Source organism: Trachypithecus francoisi, unplaced genomic scaffold (genome assembly GCF_009764315.1).
Source record: "Trachypithecus francoisi isolate TF-2019V2 unplaced genomic scaffold, Tfra_2.0 Lachesis_group12, whole genome shotgun sequence".
Lineage (NCBI taxonomy): Eukaryota > Metazoa > Chordata > Mammalia > Primates > Cercopithecidae > Trachypithecus > Trachypithecus francoisi.
This window is the reverse complement of record NW_022681457.1, coordinates 104041391-104058894: the sequence shown is the minus strand read 5'-3', so window position 1 is coordinate 104058894 and position 17504 is coordinate 104041391. Positions and strand designations below refer to the sequence as shown.

Genomic DNA, 17504 nt, shown 5'->3' with positions numbered 1-17504 from the left:
TTTTTTAATTTCTTGTAACTTTGTTTAAGCTCCTCATAGATGCTGCACATAAGACCTTTGTCGGGGCCAGGCGCAGTGGCTTATGCCTATAATCCCAGTACTTTGGGAGGCGGATCACCTGAGGTTAGGAGTTTGAGACCAGCCTGGTCAACATGGCGAAACCCCATCTCTATTAAAAATACAAAAAAATTAGCTGGGGGTGGTGGCGGGCGCCTGTAATCCCAGTTACTCGGGAGGCTGAGGTAGGAGAATCGCTTGAACCCGGGAGGTGGAGGTTGCGGTGAGCTGAGATTGCACCACGGCACTCCAGCGTGGGTGACAAGAGCAAAACTCTGTCTCCATAAAAAAAAAAGAGAGCAAAAGAAAAAAACAACAACAAAAAAACACCTTTGTCGGATGTATGCATTGCAAACATTTTCTCCTATTCTGTAAGTTGTCTGTTTACTCTGTTGATTGATAGTTTCTTTTGCTGTGCAGAAGCTCTGTCATTTGATTAGATCCCGTTTGTAAATTTTTGTTTTCATTGCAATTGCTTTTGGCATCTTCATCATGAAATCTTTGCCTGTGCCTATGTCCTGAATGGTATTGTGTAAGTTTTCTTCTTCACAGTTTTGAGTTTTACATTTTAATCCATCTCTAGTTGATTTTTGTATATGGTATAAGGAAAGGGTCCAGTTTCAATTTTCCGCATATGACCAGCCAGGTATCCCAACACCATTTATTAAAAAGGGAATCCTTTCCCCATTGCTTGTTTTTGTCAGGTTTGTTGTAGACAAGATAATTGAAGGTGTGTAGTCTTATTTCTGGGTTCTCTATTCGGTTCCACTGGTCTGTGTGTCTGTTGTTGTACCATACCACATTGTTTTGGTTACCGTAGCCCTGTAATATAATTTGAAGTAGGCTCGGTGCGGTAGCTCATGCCTGTAATTCCAGAACTTTGGGAGGCCGAGGAGGGCGGATCACGAGGTCAGGAGATCAAGACCATCCTGGTTAACACGCTGAAACCCCGTCTCTACTAAAAGTACAAAAAATTAGCCAGGCGTGGTGGCAGGTGCCTGTAGTCCCAGCTACTTGGGAGGCTGAGGCAGAAGAATGGCGTGAACCCAGGAGGCAGAGCTTGCAGTGAGCCGAGATCGTGCCACTGCACTCCAGTCTGGGCAACAGTGTAAGACTTCCACTCAAAAAAAAAAAAAAAAAAAAAAAAATATATATATATATATACACACACACACACACACACACACACACACATACATGGTTTGAAGCAGGGCAGTGTGATGCCTCCAGTTTGTTCTTTTTGCTTACGACTGTCTTGGCTATTTGGGCTCCTTTTTTTGGTTCCATATGAATTTTTAAATAGTTTTTTCTAGTTCTGTGTAGAATGTCAAAGGTAGTTTAATGGGAATAGCACCGAATCTATATATTGCTTTAGGCAGTATAGCCATTTTTATGATAGTGATTCTTCCTACCCACGAGCATGGGACGTTTTTCCATCTGTTTGTGTCATCTCTGATTTCTTTGAATAGTGGTTTGTAGTTCTCCTTGTAGAGATCCTTCACTTCCCTTGTTAGCTATATTCCTAGGTATTTTATTGTTTTTGTGGCAATTGTGAATGGGAGTTCACTGGAGATTTGGCTTTCAGCTTGACTGTTGTTGGTGTTTAGGAATGCTAGTGATTTTTGCACACTGATTTTGTATCCTAAGACTTTGCTGAAGTTGCTTATCAGCTTAGTAAGCTTTTGGGCTGAGATGATGGGGTTTTCTAGATACGGGTTCATGTCATCTGCAAACAGGGAGAGTTTGACTTCCTCTCTTCCTATCTGAATATGTTTTATTTCTTTCTCTAGCCTGATTACCCTGGCCAGTACTGTGTTGAAAAGGAGTGGTGAGAGAGGGCATTCTTGTCTTGCGCTGGTTTTCAAGGGTAATACTTCCAGCTATATCATGATACTCATAGTGTCACAGCAGTTCATAACCTTGCCCTTCCATCTGATTTTCTCATGGTTTGCTTCTTCTTGTCTTTGAGCTTCCAGTTGAAATGATACTTCCGTCTTCCCTGACTCCATCACATCACATAATTTTAGTTTTTGGCACTGAAAGCGTTTTTTTGGTAGCTACTGTTTATTTATCAATTTACTACCCATCTTTAGGGCCAGATTTGTCTGGATCTCCCCACTGGAATGTAAGCTCCATAGAAGCAGATTTTCTTGTTCACTACAAATATGGTATACCCAGTCATAACCCCTAAAATGTGGCTGGCACACTTTAGGTATTCAATAAATATATAGCATAGAGGCTAAAAACATGCACGGTGGAGTCAGATAGAGGTATGCTTGAACCCTGGCTCTGCCACTTACTACTGTAGAGTTTAGGAGTTTAAGTTAATCTCCTGGGCTTAAGTTTTTAGGGTTACTGCAAGGAATGTAAATAAAATATATATATAAGAACTTGGCACAGTGCCAGGCACAAAATAAATCCTCAATAAATATTAATTTGAATTACTGTTAAAAACAATAGCAACTACTAGGAAGATATTTGGAAAAAAAACTTTTAAGATCAGCTCTTTAAGTCTTTAGCCTGACACACTAATACCCTAAAGGTATGAGATAAAGCATTTTCTCCTCTGAAGCTAGAAACTTAGCTTTCAATCTTGAATCTGCCACTTACTAGCAGTAATATTTTGAACAAGCTGCTTTACATCTTTGCATCTCAGTTTCCTTATCTGTAAAAATGGGTATGATAATAACATCAACTTCAGGAGAATGTTACGAGGATGATACCAACTAATACATACCAAATATGTACAACAGCACCCAATACAGAGTAAGTCCTCAGTAAATGCCCAATGTTAATATCTGGTTTTTGTTTTTGTTTTTGTTTTTTTTACCATATTGCAGGTACAGTTGATTGTACACTGCACAGTGAAATTCTAAAGATATAACAATTCTGCCCCTTCTGTATTGCAAGCCTGGCCCAGGGCTCCTGATTCTCCAAAGAGTCCTCTTATTGTACTCTTTAGGTGTTACTAAGGTCTTTTTCTCCCTATACCTCCAGTTCATCACAGGATCATATTTTTCTCCTTTCAAAGGGTTAGTCATCGACTTTGTACATCCTTCAAATTACATCTGAAGCCAGTCCCCACTGTTGTCTTCCTTACTGTCTTGGCATTTCATCTTTCTTGGCCATTCTAATATTTTGCTATTCATTCACATTTCCCTACTTCCATGCAAGAAAAAAGCTATGCTGCCAATTTATAAGAATACCCCTAATTTTCCAGGAAGCTAACTGATGAATCACAGTACATCAGGTTTATTCTTTGGCTATTTCCAGTTAATGTTTATTTACTTTGGTACATTTCCAACAGTTTCTGCAAAGCACTCATCTCCACCTCACTTACTCATCATCAAAAACTTCCTTCTACTTCTTCTGAATTTTGAACAATTTCAGAGGCTTGAAGGCTTTAGAAGATTGAACTATAGATAACCAAGGTGATTTCTGTGTATAGAAAGCAGATGATGATTACATTGTCAAGAAAACAAGTAATATTTTCTTTTTTTTTTTTGAGACAGCATCTCACTCTGTCACCCAGGATAGAATGCAGTGGGATGATCTCGGCTCACTGCAACCTCTGCCTCCTGGGCTTTAACTGATCCTCCCATCTCAGCTTCCTGAGTAGCTGGGACTACAGATGCATGCCACCACACCCGGCTAATTGTTGTTTTTGTTGAGACGGGGCTTTATCATCTTGCCCAGGCTGGTCTCAAACTCCTGAGCTTAAGTGATCCTCCTGCCTCAGCCTCCCAAGGTGCTGGGATTACAGGCATGAGCCACTGCACCTGGCCAAGAAAACAAGTAATCTTGAATTTTTTTTTTTTTTTGAGACGGAGTCTCGCTCAGTCGCCCAGGCTGGAGTGCAGCGGTGCAATCTCGGCTCACTGCAAGCTCTGCCTCCCGGGTTCACACCATTCTCTTGCCTCAGCCTCCCAAGTAGCTGGGACTACAGGCGCCCACTGCCACTCGCGGCTAATTTTTTTTGCTTTTTTTTTTTTTTAGTAGAGACGGGGTTTCACTGTGTTAGCCAGGATAGTCTCGATCTCCTGACCTCGTGATCCACCCGCCTCGGCCTCCCAAAGTGCTGGGATTACAGGGGTGAGCCACCATGCCCAGCCGAAAGAATTTTTAATAATACAGTGCCAAAGCAGCAAAAGTAGTTAATATATCTGGCAAGTACTTTAACAAAGACTGTTTCAACAGACTAGCTTTTCCTGACCTCACATCACTTAATTAGATCCCACTAATGGATTTGTCCTAAGACCTATATGTCTACCAGCATTTATCGTAACTACAGTTAAGTAACTGCTAGTGGAGTTATCTGTTTATGGTTTGTCTCTGCCACTAGACTGTAGGGCTCATGTAGGGTTAAAGAAGGGCAAATTCAAGGCCCTGTCTTGAAATCTCTGGCTTAGGCTGTCTGACCTGGCATGTTGCTTGTTTCTTTATGCCTCAGTTTTATGAAAAAAGAAAAAGTAAAGCCAGCCATATTTCAAGATTAACATGAGAATGATGATAGAATGATTATAAAGACCATGACAGGCCGGGTGTGGTGGCTCAGGCCTGTAATCCCACCACTTTGGGAGCCCGAGATAGGTGGATCATTTGAGGTCAGGAGTTTGAGACTAGCCTGGCCAAAATGGTGAAACCCCGCCTCTTCCAAAACTACAAAAATTAGCTGGGCATGGTTACAGGCACCTGCAGTCCCAACTACTTAGGAGGGTGAGGTAGGAGAATTGCTTGAACTTGGGAGGTGGAGGTTGCAGTGAGCCGAGATTGTGCCACTGCACTCCAGCCTGGGCAACAGAGCAAGACTCTGTCTCAAAGAAAAAAAAAAAGACCATGACAGCGATATACAGGGTGCCAGAAATGCTTCATAATGATAATGTGTTGTTTTTGCTCCTTAATATCGAAGTCAATTTGGTTTTCCTTTAGTGGGGAAGGATTGGTACTTATTCTCTCTGCCCACCACTCTATGTTGTAAATTATAGTATACAATTAAAAGAGTGTACTTGGCAGAAATGCATCAGCGTTAAGCAAAGTGAATTGTGTAGGACTTGGATTACTCAACCTAAGTTTTTTTTTTTGAGACGGAGTCTCGCTCTGTCGCCCAGGCTGGAGTGCAGTGGCTGGATCTCAGCTCACTGCAAGCTCTGCCTCCCGGGTTTACGCCATTCTCCCGCCTCAGCCTCCCAAGTAGCTGGGACTACAGGTGTCCGCCACCTCGCCCGGCTAGATTTTTGTACTTTTTAGTAGAGACGGGGTTTCACTGTGTTAGCCAGGATGGTCTTGATCTCCTGACCTCGTGATCCGCCTGTCTCGGCCTCCCAAAGTGCTGGGATTACAGGCTTGAGCCACCGCGCCCGGCCTACTCAACCTAAGTATTATCAGTTCATAATGACACCTGATTTAGACCAGAACCAAGTATTATATACTGTCAAAGGACTTTTTTTTTTTTTTTAATCTCATTTACCTTAAAATCATTAATGTGTAGAAATTCATCAATGATAGATTTGGACTTCCTCTCCATTTCCTCTTCTGATAATGCAGCCTTGTCAGGAGCTGACACTGCTGAAATTTCTGGTTTTGCTATTAGAGAGGCCCCCAAAAAAGAAAAAGTAAAAATAATAAAAATTACTATTAAAATAGTGAGATTATGGTTGACAATATTACGTACTTTACATTATTTTTACAGTAAAGGCATTTAATAGCTACAAGACAATAGATACAAGACATTTAAACAGAATATAGAAACCTTTTGTTTTAGAATAGATTTGCACTAACTAACTTTATAATCTACAATAACAATGAACAAGATTTAGGAACATGATACATTTTCCTAATTAAAGCTTTTTTGTTCCTTTCTGTATTATGCTTGCTCCCCATTGCTTCGAAGATGAAGAGTTCACAAGGTCTTCACAATCCTGCACAGGTCAGGGCCCTGCTTGCCACTAAGCTTGAGCCACACTGCTGCTTGAACAAACCGTGGCTATTCCTACTACAGCTCTGCTCATAGTAATCCTGTCTGGAGTGCTCTTTCCCTCTGCTTCACACCCATCCCTGTCTACAAACCTGTTTCATTCCCATGGGTCCTTCAGATGAAGGAAACCTCCCCTTGCCCTAATTCTACATAGCTCCTTGGTACCAGATAGTTCTAAGTATTCTCTTAGAACTAAATTCCTTTCTTCATAGCACCTTTCTCAGTTTGTGTCTTTTGTGGAATTACTAAAAAAGGTCTTTCTGACTCAGCAGACTGAAGGCCGAGAACAGGGATCAAGTGCCTCACACTTACTGTGCATCTGGTAAATGCACAAATGAATCAGACGATAAAAACACATAGAGCAGCTGTGCTACGTTATTCACTACACACAAGATATTTTACTATCCTAGCTTGTTATATTTCAAAAGTATCTACCACAGATTAAAAAAAGTCACACGTCCCTAAAGCTGTATTATCTAAAGTAACACCAAGTGGGAGAAGACACTTTAATTTGTCTCTGAGATCCATTTAGGGACTACAGTTAAGAGAAACAATTTAAATAGTGAAACAAATTAGAAAGCTATATAAATACTAAAAACAACTGGAATAACTTCATGATAAATATTTAAAAGACGCTGAAAATAATCTTCAATTTAAACTGTTTTCCATTGCTATATTTGTCATCACAACATTTAATACTTTTTGAAAACCTTGTATTTATCAGGTAATGTTCTAAGTATTTACATGTATTAACTTCTTATTTAATTTTCATAATATCCTGAAAAGGTAGGTACAACTTATCCCCATTTAACAGATAAGGAAACTGAAACACAGGTTAAATACATGAGGCAAGTTTTAGAGCATTATCTGAGCAAGTCCTCTAAGTATATACATGCTAAATGCATACAAAAACAATAGGTTACCAAGGAAGATGAAGGCGACTAAAGATAACCTAATACCTTCTCTTTGGTTTGTCTTGCAGTGGCTCAATAATGAGAATTTTCACACATTTGAGGGGCTCTACACAGCATACACAATCTAACAGCAACGTAAAGTGTGGGATGTTACAGAGACTTGTAAGAAATTCAGATTGCTTAAAATACAGCAGGAGGACCTCCTCACCATAACATTTAACAAAGAATGGAGAAAATTTACAAACTGTCGAGCTAAGGCATACCTAGGGAATGAGAACTGTTATAAAACTATGAAATGCCCTTTAACTCTTCAGATGCTGGTATGCGTTGCTATTATGTATTGATTCTAAAATCTACTCAGGTAGTCTCCTTTTTATTTTTCCTTCCAAATTTAAAACCCAAATCAGAATCTGCATCTGTTTAAGCCAAGTCTCTCACCTGACTCCCTTGTTTTACTTCGCTCAGCCTCAGTGCTGTTCCTCTCCACATCCACAGCCCCTGTGAGCTGCTTCACGGTCTCCAGCATCTCTCTCCGCTGCTCTTCTTGAGACTGATTGTCTAGCAGGTCTTTACTGCTGCCACCCCTCATGAAAGTATTTGGCCGAGCTGTTGCAGATGGAAGGGGCTTATCGTTCTTCTCCCTGCCCATACTTCCACGACTTAAAAGACAAAACAACACTTTTCAAAGGAAAGACAAGCCCATGTCCCCTGCATATGCAAATTATAAAATAACACTAAGACTTTCTGAAAGTATGCAGAATAATTTTTCACAGATAACATTAGATGTGTGAGGCACCAATTATATTTCAAAGTCCGCTTATTCAACAAACAAGTAAAAGAGTACTTTAAAGGGACTATTTATTAAGATGTTTTAACTTTTTTCTCTGAAGGGATACTACTTAATACTTTAAAATGTCAGTGGTGGCCAAGCATGGTGGCTCACACCTGTAATCCCAGCACTTTGGGAGGCCGAGCAGGGCAGATCACTTGAGGTCAGGAGTTCAAGACTAGCCTCGTCAACATGGTGAAACCGTGTCTCTACTAAAAATACAAAAATTAGCCAGATTTGGCTAATTTTAACTGTGTCCGGCCCGGGCCTAGATTTCTTTTTTTTTTTTTTTTTTTTGAGACGGAGTCTCGCTCTGTCGCCCAGGCTGGAGTGCAGTGGCGCGATCTCGGCTCACTGCAAGCTCCGCCTCCCGGGTTTACGCCATTCTCCTGCCTCAGCCTCCCAAGTAGCTGGGACTACAGGCGCCCGCCACCTCGCCCGGCTAGGTTTTTGTATTTTTTAGTAGAGACGGGGTTTCACCGTGTAGACCAGGATGGTCTCGATCTCCTGACCTCGTGATCCACCCGTCTCGGCCTCCCAAAGTGCTGGGATTACAGGCTTGAGCCACCGCGCCCGGCCAGGGCCTAGCTTTCTTAAGAATCCCTTCCCTCCCAGCCAGGCACAGTGGCTCACTCCTGTAGTCCCAGCACTTTGGGAGGCCGAGGAGGGCGGATCACAAGGTCAGGAGATCAAGATCATCCTGGCTAACACGGTGAAACCCTGTCTCTACTGAAAGTACAAAAAATTACCCGGGCGTGGTGGTGGGTACCTGAAGTCCCAGCTACTCGGGAGGCCGAGGCGGGAGAATGGCGCGAACCCAGGAGGTGGAGCTTGCAGTGAGCCAAAATCATGCCACTGCACTCCAGCCTGGGAGACAGAGCAAGACCCCGTCTCAAAAAAAGAAAAAAAAAAAGGAATCCCTTCCCTCCTATCCCATCCCAAATCCACCACCCAATTATGTTCCTATCTTAGAAATTATAGTGTGTGTGAAGATTAAAGAAGGAAATCCACTTTAGGAATAAAAGGAATGCATCTATAAGGATTACTATCAGAATCCTTGTTCCTATCTTGCCACATATACTGGCAAGCAGGCTGGCCTTGGGTAGACATAAAAAGCAGGGTTCTCACCTAGTTAAGGTCCTTCGGGAATCAAACTCTACAGACGTGGATGGCGTGGACCCTGAGGGTGCTGGAGGTTGCAGGGCAGAGAATCTGTTTAAACTGGAAGCACTTGACCGTAAGGCATCTACACATGTCAAGGATTTAGAAAAAAATACAAATTACATGACTAAAACGCAAATAATCAGTCATCTGCATCCCTGGGTGAGGCCTGAGACCAGGCATTCCTAACAAGCTTAGGTGATGCCAATCTTCTGGTCCCTCTACCATATTCTGAGAAGCAAAGTGTTACAAGGAATTTGCATGTAACAGAGAGTTTAATTTATTACAACCATTTGTTCCTTTAAGAATACAGTAAACGGGTGGGAGTGGCAAATAGATGAAGAAGGTGAGCAAAAACAGAACAAAACTTTAACAAAGCTAACCAACACAAATGCTTCAATCTCATGTGTGTACAAATACGCAAGTGGGTTTTACTAAATAATGACATTTTTTAAAATTTAAAGAAAAAAGGCTGAAATTACTTAGTAGAAGGGACATATGGGAAGTAGGTTAACATTGAATTTTTTTGTTCTTTCCATTGGGCTTCCTCAGTTAATAGGATGTGTTCGTGATGATCCAAACATCTTTGGTCTTCAGGTCAAATCTCTCAAAATCTGATTTTCAAAAAAGATTTTGAACAATATTTCTTTATTCTTTTATAACTCCCTAAAATTACAGTAAATGCACTTGCATATTAAGATTCTTTCCTCAACATAATGAGTTTCCCTTTTAATTTGAGGTCCCAGTAGTTTCTCTAGCTATATTAAATTTGTCAACAACTACAAAAAGGAACCTAAAAAATTAAGGTCTTAGCGGCTGAGTGTGGCTCACAACTGTAATCCCAGCACTCAGGAGGCCAAGGTGGGAGGATCACTGGAGCCCAGGAGTGCAAGACTAGCCTAGACAACACAGTGAGACTCCATCTCTACAAAAAAAAAAAAAAAAAAAAAAAATCAGTCAGGTGTGATGGCGTGTGCCGGTAGTCCCAGCTACTCAGGAGACAGAGGCAGGAAGATTGCTTGAACCTAGGTGGTTGAGGCTGTGGTGAGCTGTGATCATGCTACTACACTCCAGCCTGGGTGACATAGTGGGATCCAATCTCAAAAAAATAAATACATAAAATAAAAATAAATCAATAAACAAAGGTCTTAATTAGCCTAAATGAATGAACTGAAATTTGTTTTTAAAATGCTTAAAATTATTTAAGGATCCTGAGAAAGGCTCTATGTTGAAAGGAAAGGGCCACCAATACAATTTTAGGCATGATTAGTCTACACATCTTTCCCTAAAACCATCATTCGATGACTATGGGAATGTGCTGTGAGGCGAATGCTAACAAGCCACAGCCAGGTTTGAGGAGGGACACTGCACACTTACCAGTCTCGCTTGCCTTTGCTCCACCACTGCTGCCTTTTCCCCAGCTGCCTAGCTGTGCTTTAGGTACCAGCTGAATTTTTTCATCAATTGTAGGCTGTAACATAAGGGACCACAAGTCAGTTATAGGAAACATTCTAGAAGAATAGTTTTTCTTTTATTTTTTTTCTTCTTCAGTGAAGTAGAACTAATTTTAGCAACAAAAAATTTGTTTGGAATGCCAATTTAATAGAAACAGAAATTGGAGCTGTTCTCATTAAACTGGGATCCATGTGGCCCCTGAAGCACTTCCTTGGATTCCAGTTTCCATAAAATACTGTTTGGTCTAGAGAATGCATCCAGGTCCTCCTATTTAAGATGGTTTATGAATTTGCTAACTGTAATAAGCAGCTTCTAATCATTCTTCTTTTCTTGTACACTACCCATTACTTTTAAAAAGAAAAAAATACAAATACCACAAAATTATAATTCATTAGTGTCTTTACATGACTGTCAGAACACAGATCAACAGACACAAAAATTTCATGTTGGGGCTAGAGACAGGCAGTGGGATGTGAGTATTCAACAAAGAATAAGAAGACAGACATTGGAATGTTAGGCAGTGAGCGCAGGAAGTTAAGGTGCCTGATATCTCATGTTTAATCTTCCAAGCACACCTTTACTACAAGTGAAATAAGATTACGCTGTATGCATTATGTTATTATAAAATAAATATAACATAAAAGCTGTAATGTAGCTCTTTGTAAAAAAGATATTTCTATGTTCTGACAGCTCATAATATGTTGCTATGCTATATAATGTGCTTTCACACAAACCTCTCCCAATTAACAATAAATATGTTTAATGGTTTTGTTCTAGGATACTCATGTATAGTACCTCCAGTATAACTATCTGAATACACAAAGTTTATTAACAATTTACATACTTAAAAATATTAAAGTAGTAATGTTGGAGATTTGATACCAGCATTGTTTTTATAGTATCCAAGCACAGAAAGCATAATATTTAAAAATACAAATGTTGTTATTAAATACTGACACATTTTTCAAAATGCTGGAGGACTTCTTTAAACATAAACTTTTGGTTAAAACTGTTTCTAGATGGAAATGGAGACGGGTAAGACTCAAACTGTATTCAGCAATGGAATTCTTGCTCTGAGATATAAACAACTAGAAGAAAGTGCCAGAATCTTGGAGAAAAGGATCTTAGCTAATTACATTATTAAGAGATATCCAGAGGGAGAATTTTCTCTCATGAAGCAAAGCTTCGACAAAACTGTGAGGTGCAAATGACATAGCCCATTTCATTCCAATTTTCTTAAAGATTTTTCTTAATACTTCTTGTCAGTTATCTTCTTTCATGTAGTATTTTCACATTAGTTTTGATTGTCTTCAGTATTTTGCTAGCAGGGTGCCAATTTTCAGAACTATGGAAAGTATAAGGATCACACTAGACTTGCAAATGATTTGGAAAACCCACTGGACTTTAGAAGTTTCCACTCTTACCATATTTAATACTGCTTTCTCTACATTCTCCGAAGTTCTTCATTCTACTTACATGATCAACTTTTACTGCTGAAAATACCTGCTAGAGAGTTTTTTCCTCTTACTGCCCACAGACTCTCAAAAGAGAGGAAAGCAGAGTCTATTAAATCCTTACTACAGAATTATTTCTAGTAGGCCCTCTGTGGTTTCCTTTACGCCTTGGATAAGGCAAATCTTTCATGGTAAGGTTTAAATAGGTGATTGCTTTTTTCCCCAGAGCTATGGATACATTGTGTAAAAGCCTGCAATTGACTTAGGCTTCTAAAATATCTTTATTACCTCTCGTATATTAAGCATCTTATGTCTAAGAAGTAATCTAGTCTCTCCCTCTTTAGTAAACCCTTATAGAAGCAGAAATGAGTATGTAGAATACATTGATCAATAGCAATTTGAAGAAAAATGCATTAAAAAATAACCACCCCATGGATTTGCAATATTGCTGTTTTACATACATAAGTACTTTTGAGACTCGCATTTTGCAACTATTGTAAATTGTGTGTGTGTGTGTGTGTGTGTGTGTTTAATATCAAAGGCATCAAACGAGAGTGTCAACTGTACTTTAAATGTCAGACTCACCTTAGTGATTTTTAGGAATTTTGAGGGGTCCAGTACCCGACTGTTCTTGGCCCCTTGTACAGTGTTCCACCCACCTTCATCCACTCTCTGGACACCTGCAAGGAGAACAGAGTGTCAGTCTCTCATCTGTCTCAAGTCAGTTGGACACTGAAAGAGTGAGCAATATTTTCATCAAAACCAAGAAGAAAGACAACAGAAGCTGTTAAAGCATTGATGACAGTATCTTTAATCCCACGGCAGGAAAATATATGCAGAAGCACGGCTTATTTTGGCTCACCCATGAAACATTACCGACCTACAAACAAACAACTGACACAAATGAATATCTGGTGCTGGAGAAGGCAGGGCCAAATCCAGTATTCACAGAATTAATGACTAGAACACTTTGGGAGAAGTCAGATGGAAATTATTTATTGTAAAGTATATTGTATTTAATGGGGTCAAATGACAGAAGTATGCTTTGATTATTTCCCAAACCTGCTTCTCCAACATTTCAGCTGCTCAGGCGGAAAACCTTGACTCCTGTTTCACACTTCATATCCAATTTTTGTCAGTAAACCTTGTCAGTTAAACCTATACAATACATTCAGAATCTACTAACAACATTAGCAGTTTTGTTTAAGCCACCAACACCCCTTTCCTAGATTACTGTAGAGACCTGTTTTGGCCTTCCTGCTTCTACCTTCAGCTGTGCTCATCATGGCAGCCAGTGTGATCCTAGTAAAGTACAAGATTCTGCCACATTTTTGTTCAAAACACTTCTGATATCTTTCTATCTCATTCAGAGAAAAAGAGAAGATCCCTTACAAATGGCCTCTAAATAATCTGGCTCCTGTTGCCTCTCAGTCCCCATCTTCTACCACTCTCCCCGTCAGGCCCTTCTTAGGTTCAGCTGCACTGGCCCCCTTGCTGTTCCTTGAAAATGCTGCTTCAGGGTCTTTGTACTTACTACTCCCTTTGCCTAAAAGTCTCTTTCCCCACCTTTCCACACGATTTAACACCCTCACTTGCTTCAGGTCTTTGCTCAAACAATACCAACTTTTATAGTTTCCCCAATTTCCTATTTAAAACTGCACCCTACTCGCCAAGATTTGCACTCCCTAGTCCCTTCTCCTTGCTTTTTCTACAAATTTATTTGACAAATGATATATTTTATTTAAGTATTTATTATTTATTGTCTCCTCTCTCCCTTCTACCATAAGATGTAAGCCACATGATGGAAAGGACTTTGTGTGCCTTTTTAAGTGACAGACAATAAATACTTGCTGAATGAATTAATAAATTGAAAGATCACCTGTCTATCCAAAAGCTTTTCTGGTCCTAACACACTTCTTGATTTTCTCTGTGCTATCTGATATTACTGATCATAAACAGACTTGCTTCTTCCTTGTTTCTATGACACTTGTATCTTAGTCCTTTCTCTCCACTTGCTCTTATCTGTCACTTTTCCAAGAGTTCTTTTCTTCCTTTAGTCGTATGTGAATATCCTCCATGAATTAGGCTTTGATATCTACTCCTTTTCCCTCTGAATCCGGTTCAATGATAAATAAAAGTTATTACCGAAAAGGCACTGCAGTAGGTACTAGAGTGAGGAAGGTAAGTGTGGTATCTCAAGAAACTTGAAACTAAATTTTCTTCTCTGCAGAATTCATCTCTCCTAACAATTTCACTATAAGCTCTACTGTGTCTGTGACAATAACTAATGGTTACGAAGTATTTACTATCAGCCAGAAAATTATCATTTCCCTCTGAAAAAGGTTTTCTTTTCCAGTGTTCCTAAACTTAGTAAATGGACTATTGTCCCAGGTTTAAAATGCCTTCTATTTCATCTTTCACTTTTTTTGCATGTCTCTTTCTTTTTATTTATTTATTTATTTTTTGAGATGTAGTCTCACTCTGTTCACCAGGCTGGAGTGCAGTGGTGCAATTGCGGCTCACTGCAACCTCCAACTCCTGGGTTCAAGTGATTCTCCTGCCTCAGCCTCCTGAGTATCTGGGACTACAGGCACACACCACTATGTCTAGCAAATTTTTTAGTAGAGATAGGGTTTCACCATGTTGGTCAGGCTGGTCTCAAACTCCTGACCACAAATGATCCACCAACCTCAGCCTCCCAAAGTGCTGGGATTACAGGCATGAGCCACCGTGCCCGGCCTGCTACAAAGTGCCCCTTTCTTAAATAAAGTTTTCTTTCAGCTTTCTGTCTCTCTTCTTTTCCTCTAAATTTTAACACTTAATGGAAAATACATTTCATAATTGATACTATCTTCTATTTGCTTAACAAATGTTCCTCTTTTGCTTGTCAAAAGTTTTACCTTACCAGATAAACTGTACACTTTGAGAGGGAAGTAACTACATTTTCCACTTCTTTTTCTAGTCTCACCAATTCTGAATATATAGAAGATGCTCAATAAAGTCTTACTGCTTACTGGCTTTTAAGTAGTGAAAGAAATCATGCTTTGTTCCTGCATTCTCTACTTTTACTCAATAACTTTACTCTTCAGGTGAAACTGCTTCACCTAACAATCACCACTCTATTCTTTGGGCTATTCTTTCTGATCTCATTTTACACCTAAAAATAGATAATTCTTAATATGTATTCGTGAAACTTTCAAGTTCTCTAAACCCTGGTGGATTCTGGCCTCACCTGGTCTTCTCTTCTCTTTGGTCATGAGCTGCTGGACCTTTCTTTGCTCTTCTTGTTCTTCTATTTTAGCTTCTTTGTGAATCTGTTCGATAGTTTTAGGCCCTTGATCTGCTCTTCGAGATACCCAATTGCACTATAAAAGTAGAAAATAAGGTTATCTGCCAGATAACTGAAAATTTTTTAAAATTTAAAAATTTGTAATTTTTACTACTGGAAAAGTACAAAATACCTACAAAAGCTGTATTATGGTAGTTTCTCATGTATCTTATAGATGACACTATGAGCAGTTTAGGATTAGAGCTAAAGAATTAAAATCTTCTCAATCAAACCTGACCAACTGTATACTACATATTCCAATAGCCAATGGATACAAAGAACAGGATGAAAGACGGCCCAAATTTATTATTATATTTTTAAGCATGGCATATATTTCTCTGTGGACTAAACAGATTTTATCTGTATCAGTATTTTGTACATTTGAAAGGAGGAGAGAAAAGTAAAAATGACGAGGATTTCTTGGCCTTGCCTTAATCTGTGGGATTACTACTCAGATCATACCACACTCCATGGGTTTCTAAGTCAAGGATGACTCCTGCTTTTCTTTCTCCAATATCATGGTTCTGATATTCTACACAAAGGTCCACACCACTCTGCCCTTTGATTATCCCCTGTATTAAGGACAAAATAAGTTGTCACTTTATAATTATACTTCTCCCTTCTCTCCCTAGCAACAGTCCCAAAATCTGATATACGTAGAAGTGGCTGATAACATGGGTGGAGACATTTTTTATATTTATTTATATTAGCTAGAGGCAAGAATGGGAAACAGGTTTAAATCAGAATGCAAATTCTGATCAACTAGTGGTGGTTTTCGTAATATGAAGGATCGTAAGATCACATCTAGTCTCAGCAAGATCAAGAATCATCATCAATGCTATCTGGCCTGGGTGGAGGAGAAATAAGAGGTAGGGCTTTGTTCACTTTCTCTAGTGATGTAGTATATTCCCTGTCGGAGTGAAACTTACAAAAGAGTAACTCCCTGTAGGAGTTAAACTGAGAAAAGTAGTAGTAACAAAAACAGCACCTGGTAAGATAAATGAGAAAAAAAAAAACAAAACGAAACAAAAACAGCAGCAGAATAGCAGGGTCACAAGAAAAACGAAAGAGAAGAAAACACCAATATCTGAGCTGGGCACCTTACATAATTATTCCACTGACTCTTTACAACAAATCTATAAGGCAGGCAACATCCTCATTTTAGAGATTAAAAATGTAAGGCTCAGAGAGTTAAATGTATTTAATGTAGAGATGAGACTTGCTGATTATTTAGCTTACAAAGACTAAATTTAATTGAATTTAAATTTGAATGGAGTTTGAATTCAGAATGGCTGATTACAAAATTGCAAGTGGCTGGGCACAGAGGCTCACTCCTGTAATCCCAGCACTTTGGGAGGCTTGAGGTCAGGAGTTCCAGACCAGCCTGGCCAACAGCATGAAACCCCATCTCTACTAAAATTACAAAAATTGCCCAGGTGTGGGGACATGTGCCGGTAATTCCAACTACTTGGGAGGCTGAGGCAGTAGAATCACCTGAACCTGGGAGGCGGAGGTTGCAGTGAGCTGAAACTGAGCCACTGCACTCCAGTCTGGGTGACAGAGTGAGACTCTGTCTCAAAAAAAACAAAACAAACAAACAAACAAACTAAAAAACAAAGCAAAAACAAAATATGGTTTGATAATCGGAGTAAGGAGAAGCAGCACGTAACTGGCAATAGGACTTCTGTCCTTCCTCAGAACTCTCCCACTGAAAGTTTGCCAATTCAAGTTCTGAAAGTCCTGAAGCAAAAGCACTGACTTTACACATGTAAACAACAGGACATCCTTCCCCAGTCCAATTCCTTTAAAGAGACTGGACCAGTAAGCGTATTATTTTTTTTTCCCACTCACCAGCCTTAGGTCTATTACATCTTGAAGCATGAACCGAATCCTAGATGAGGTTTTTCTTTCTTTCACAATTTTCTCCATCTGATTAAAGTACTGGTCCATACGTGGCTGCAAGAGACAAAATCATTAGTACTCCTGTCTGAGAAACTTAACTATAATTTTCCCCATCCTGGCTAACACGGTGAAACCCCGTCTCTACTAAAAAATACAAAAAACTAGCCGGGCGAGGTGGCGGGCGCCTGTAGTCCCAGCTACTCGGGAAGCTGAGGCAGGAGAATGGCGTGAACCCGGGAGGCGGAGCTTGCAGTGAGCTGAGATCCGGCCACTGCACTCCAGCCCGGGAGACAGAGTGAGACTCCGTCTCAAAAAAAAAAAAATATATATATATGTATATATATATACACACACACATATATATATATACACACACATATATATATAATTTTCCCATGTTACAGTTATTTATTTATGTAGTTATCTATTT

General features: G+C 39.7%; 1 protein-coding gene across 18 annotated transcripts in view; it reads right to left on the bottom strand.

The window, feature by feature from the left end:
- EIF4G3 (eukaryotic translation initiation factor 4 gamma 3) overlaps window positions 1-17504 on the bottom strand; it is a 382044-nt gene that overhangs the window by 34829 nt on the left and 329711 nt on the right. For all 18 annotated transcript variants that reach the window (XM_033227962.1, XM_033227969.1, XM_033227975.1 and 15 more), the window contains 7 exons: window positions 17024-17128; window positions 15077-15209; window positions 12430-12524; window positions 10313-10406; window positions 8903-9020; window positions 7384-7604; window positions 5525-5640 (listed from right to left, as the gene is read on the bottom strand). In XM_033227962.1, the coding sequence (XP_033083853.1) occupies window positions 5525-5640; window positions 7384-7604; window positions 8903-9020; window positions 10313-10406; window positions 12430-12524; window positions 15077-15209; window positions 17024-17128 (882 nt within the window). The remainder of the gene's footprint in view (window positions 1-5524; window positions 5641-7383; window positions 7605-8902; window positions 9021-10312; window positions 10407-12429; window positions 12525-15076; window positions 15210-17023; window positions 17129-17504) is intronic.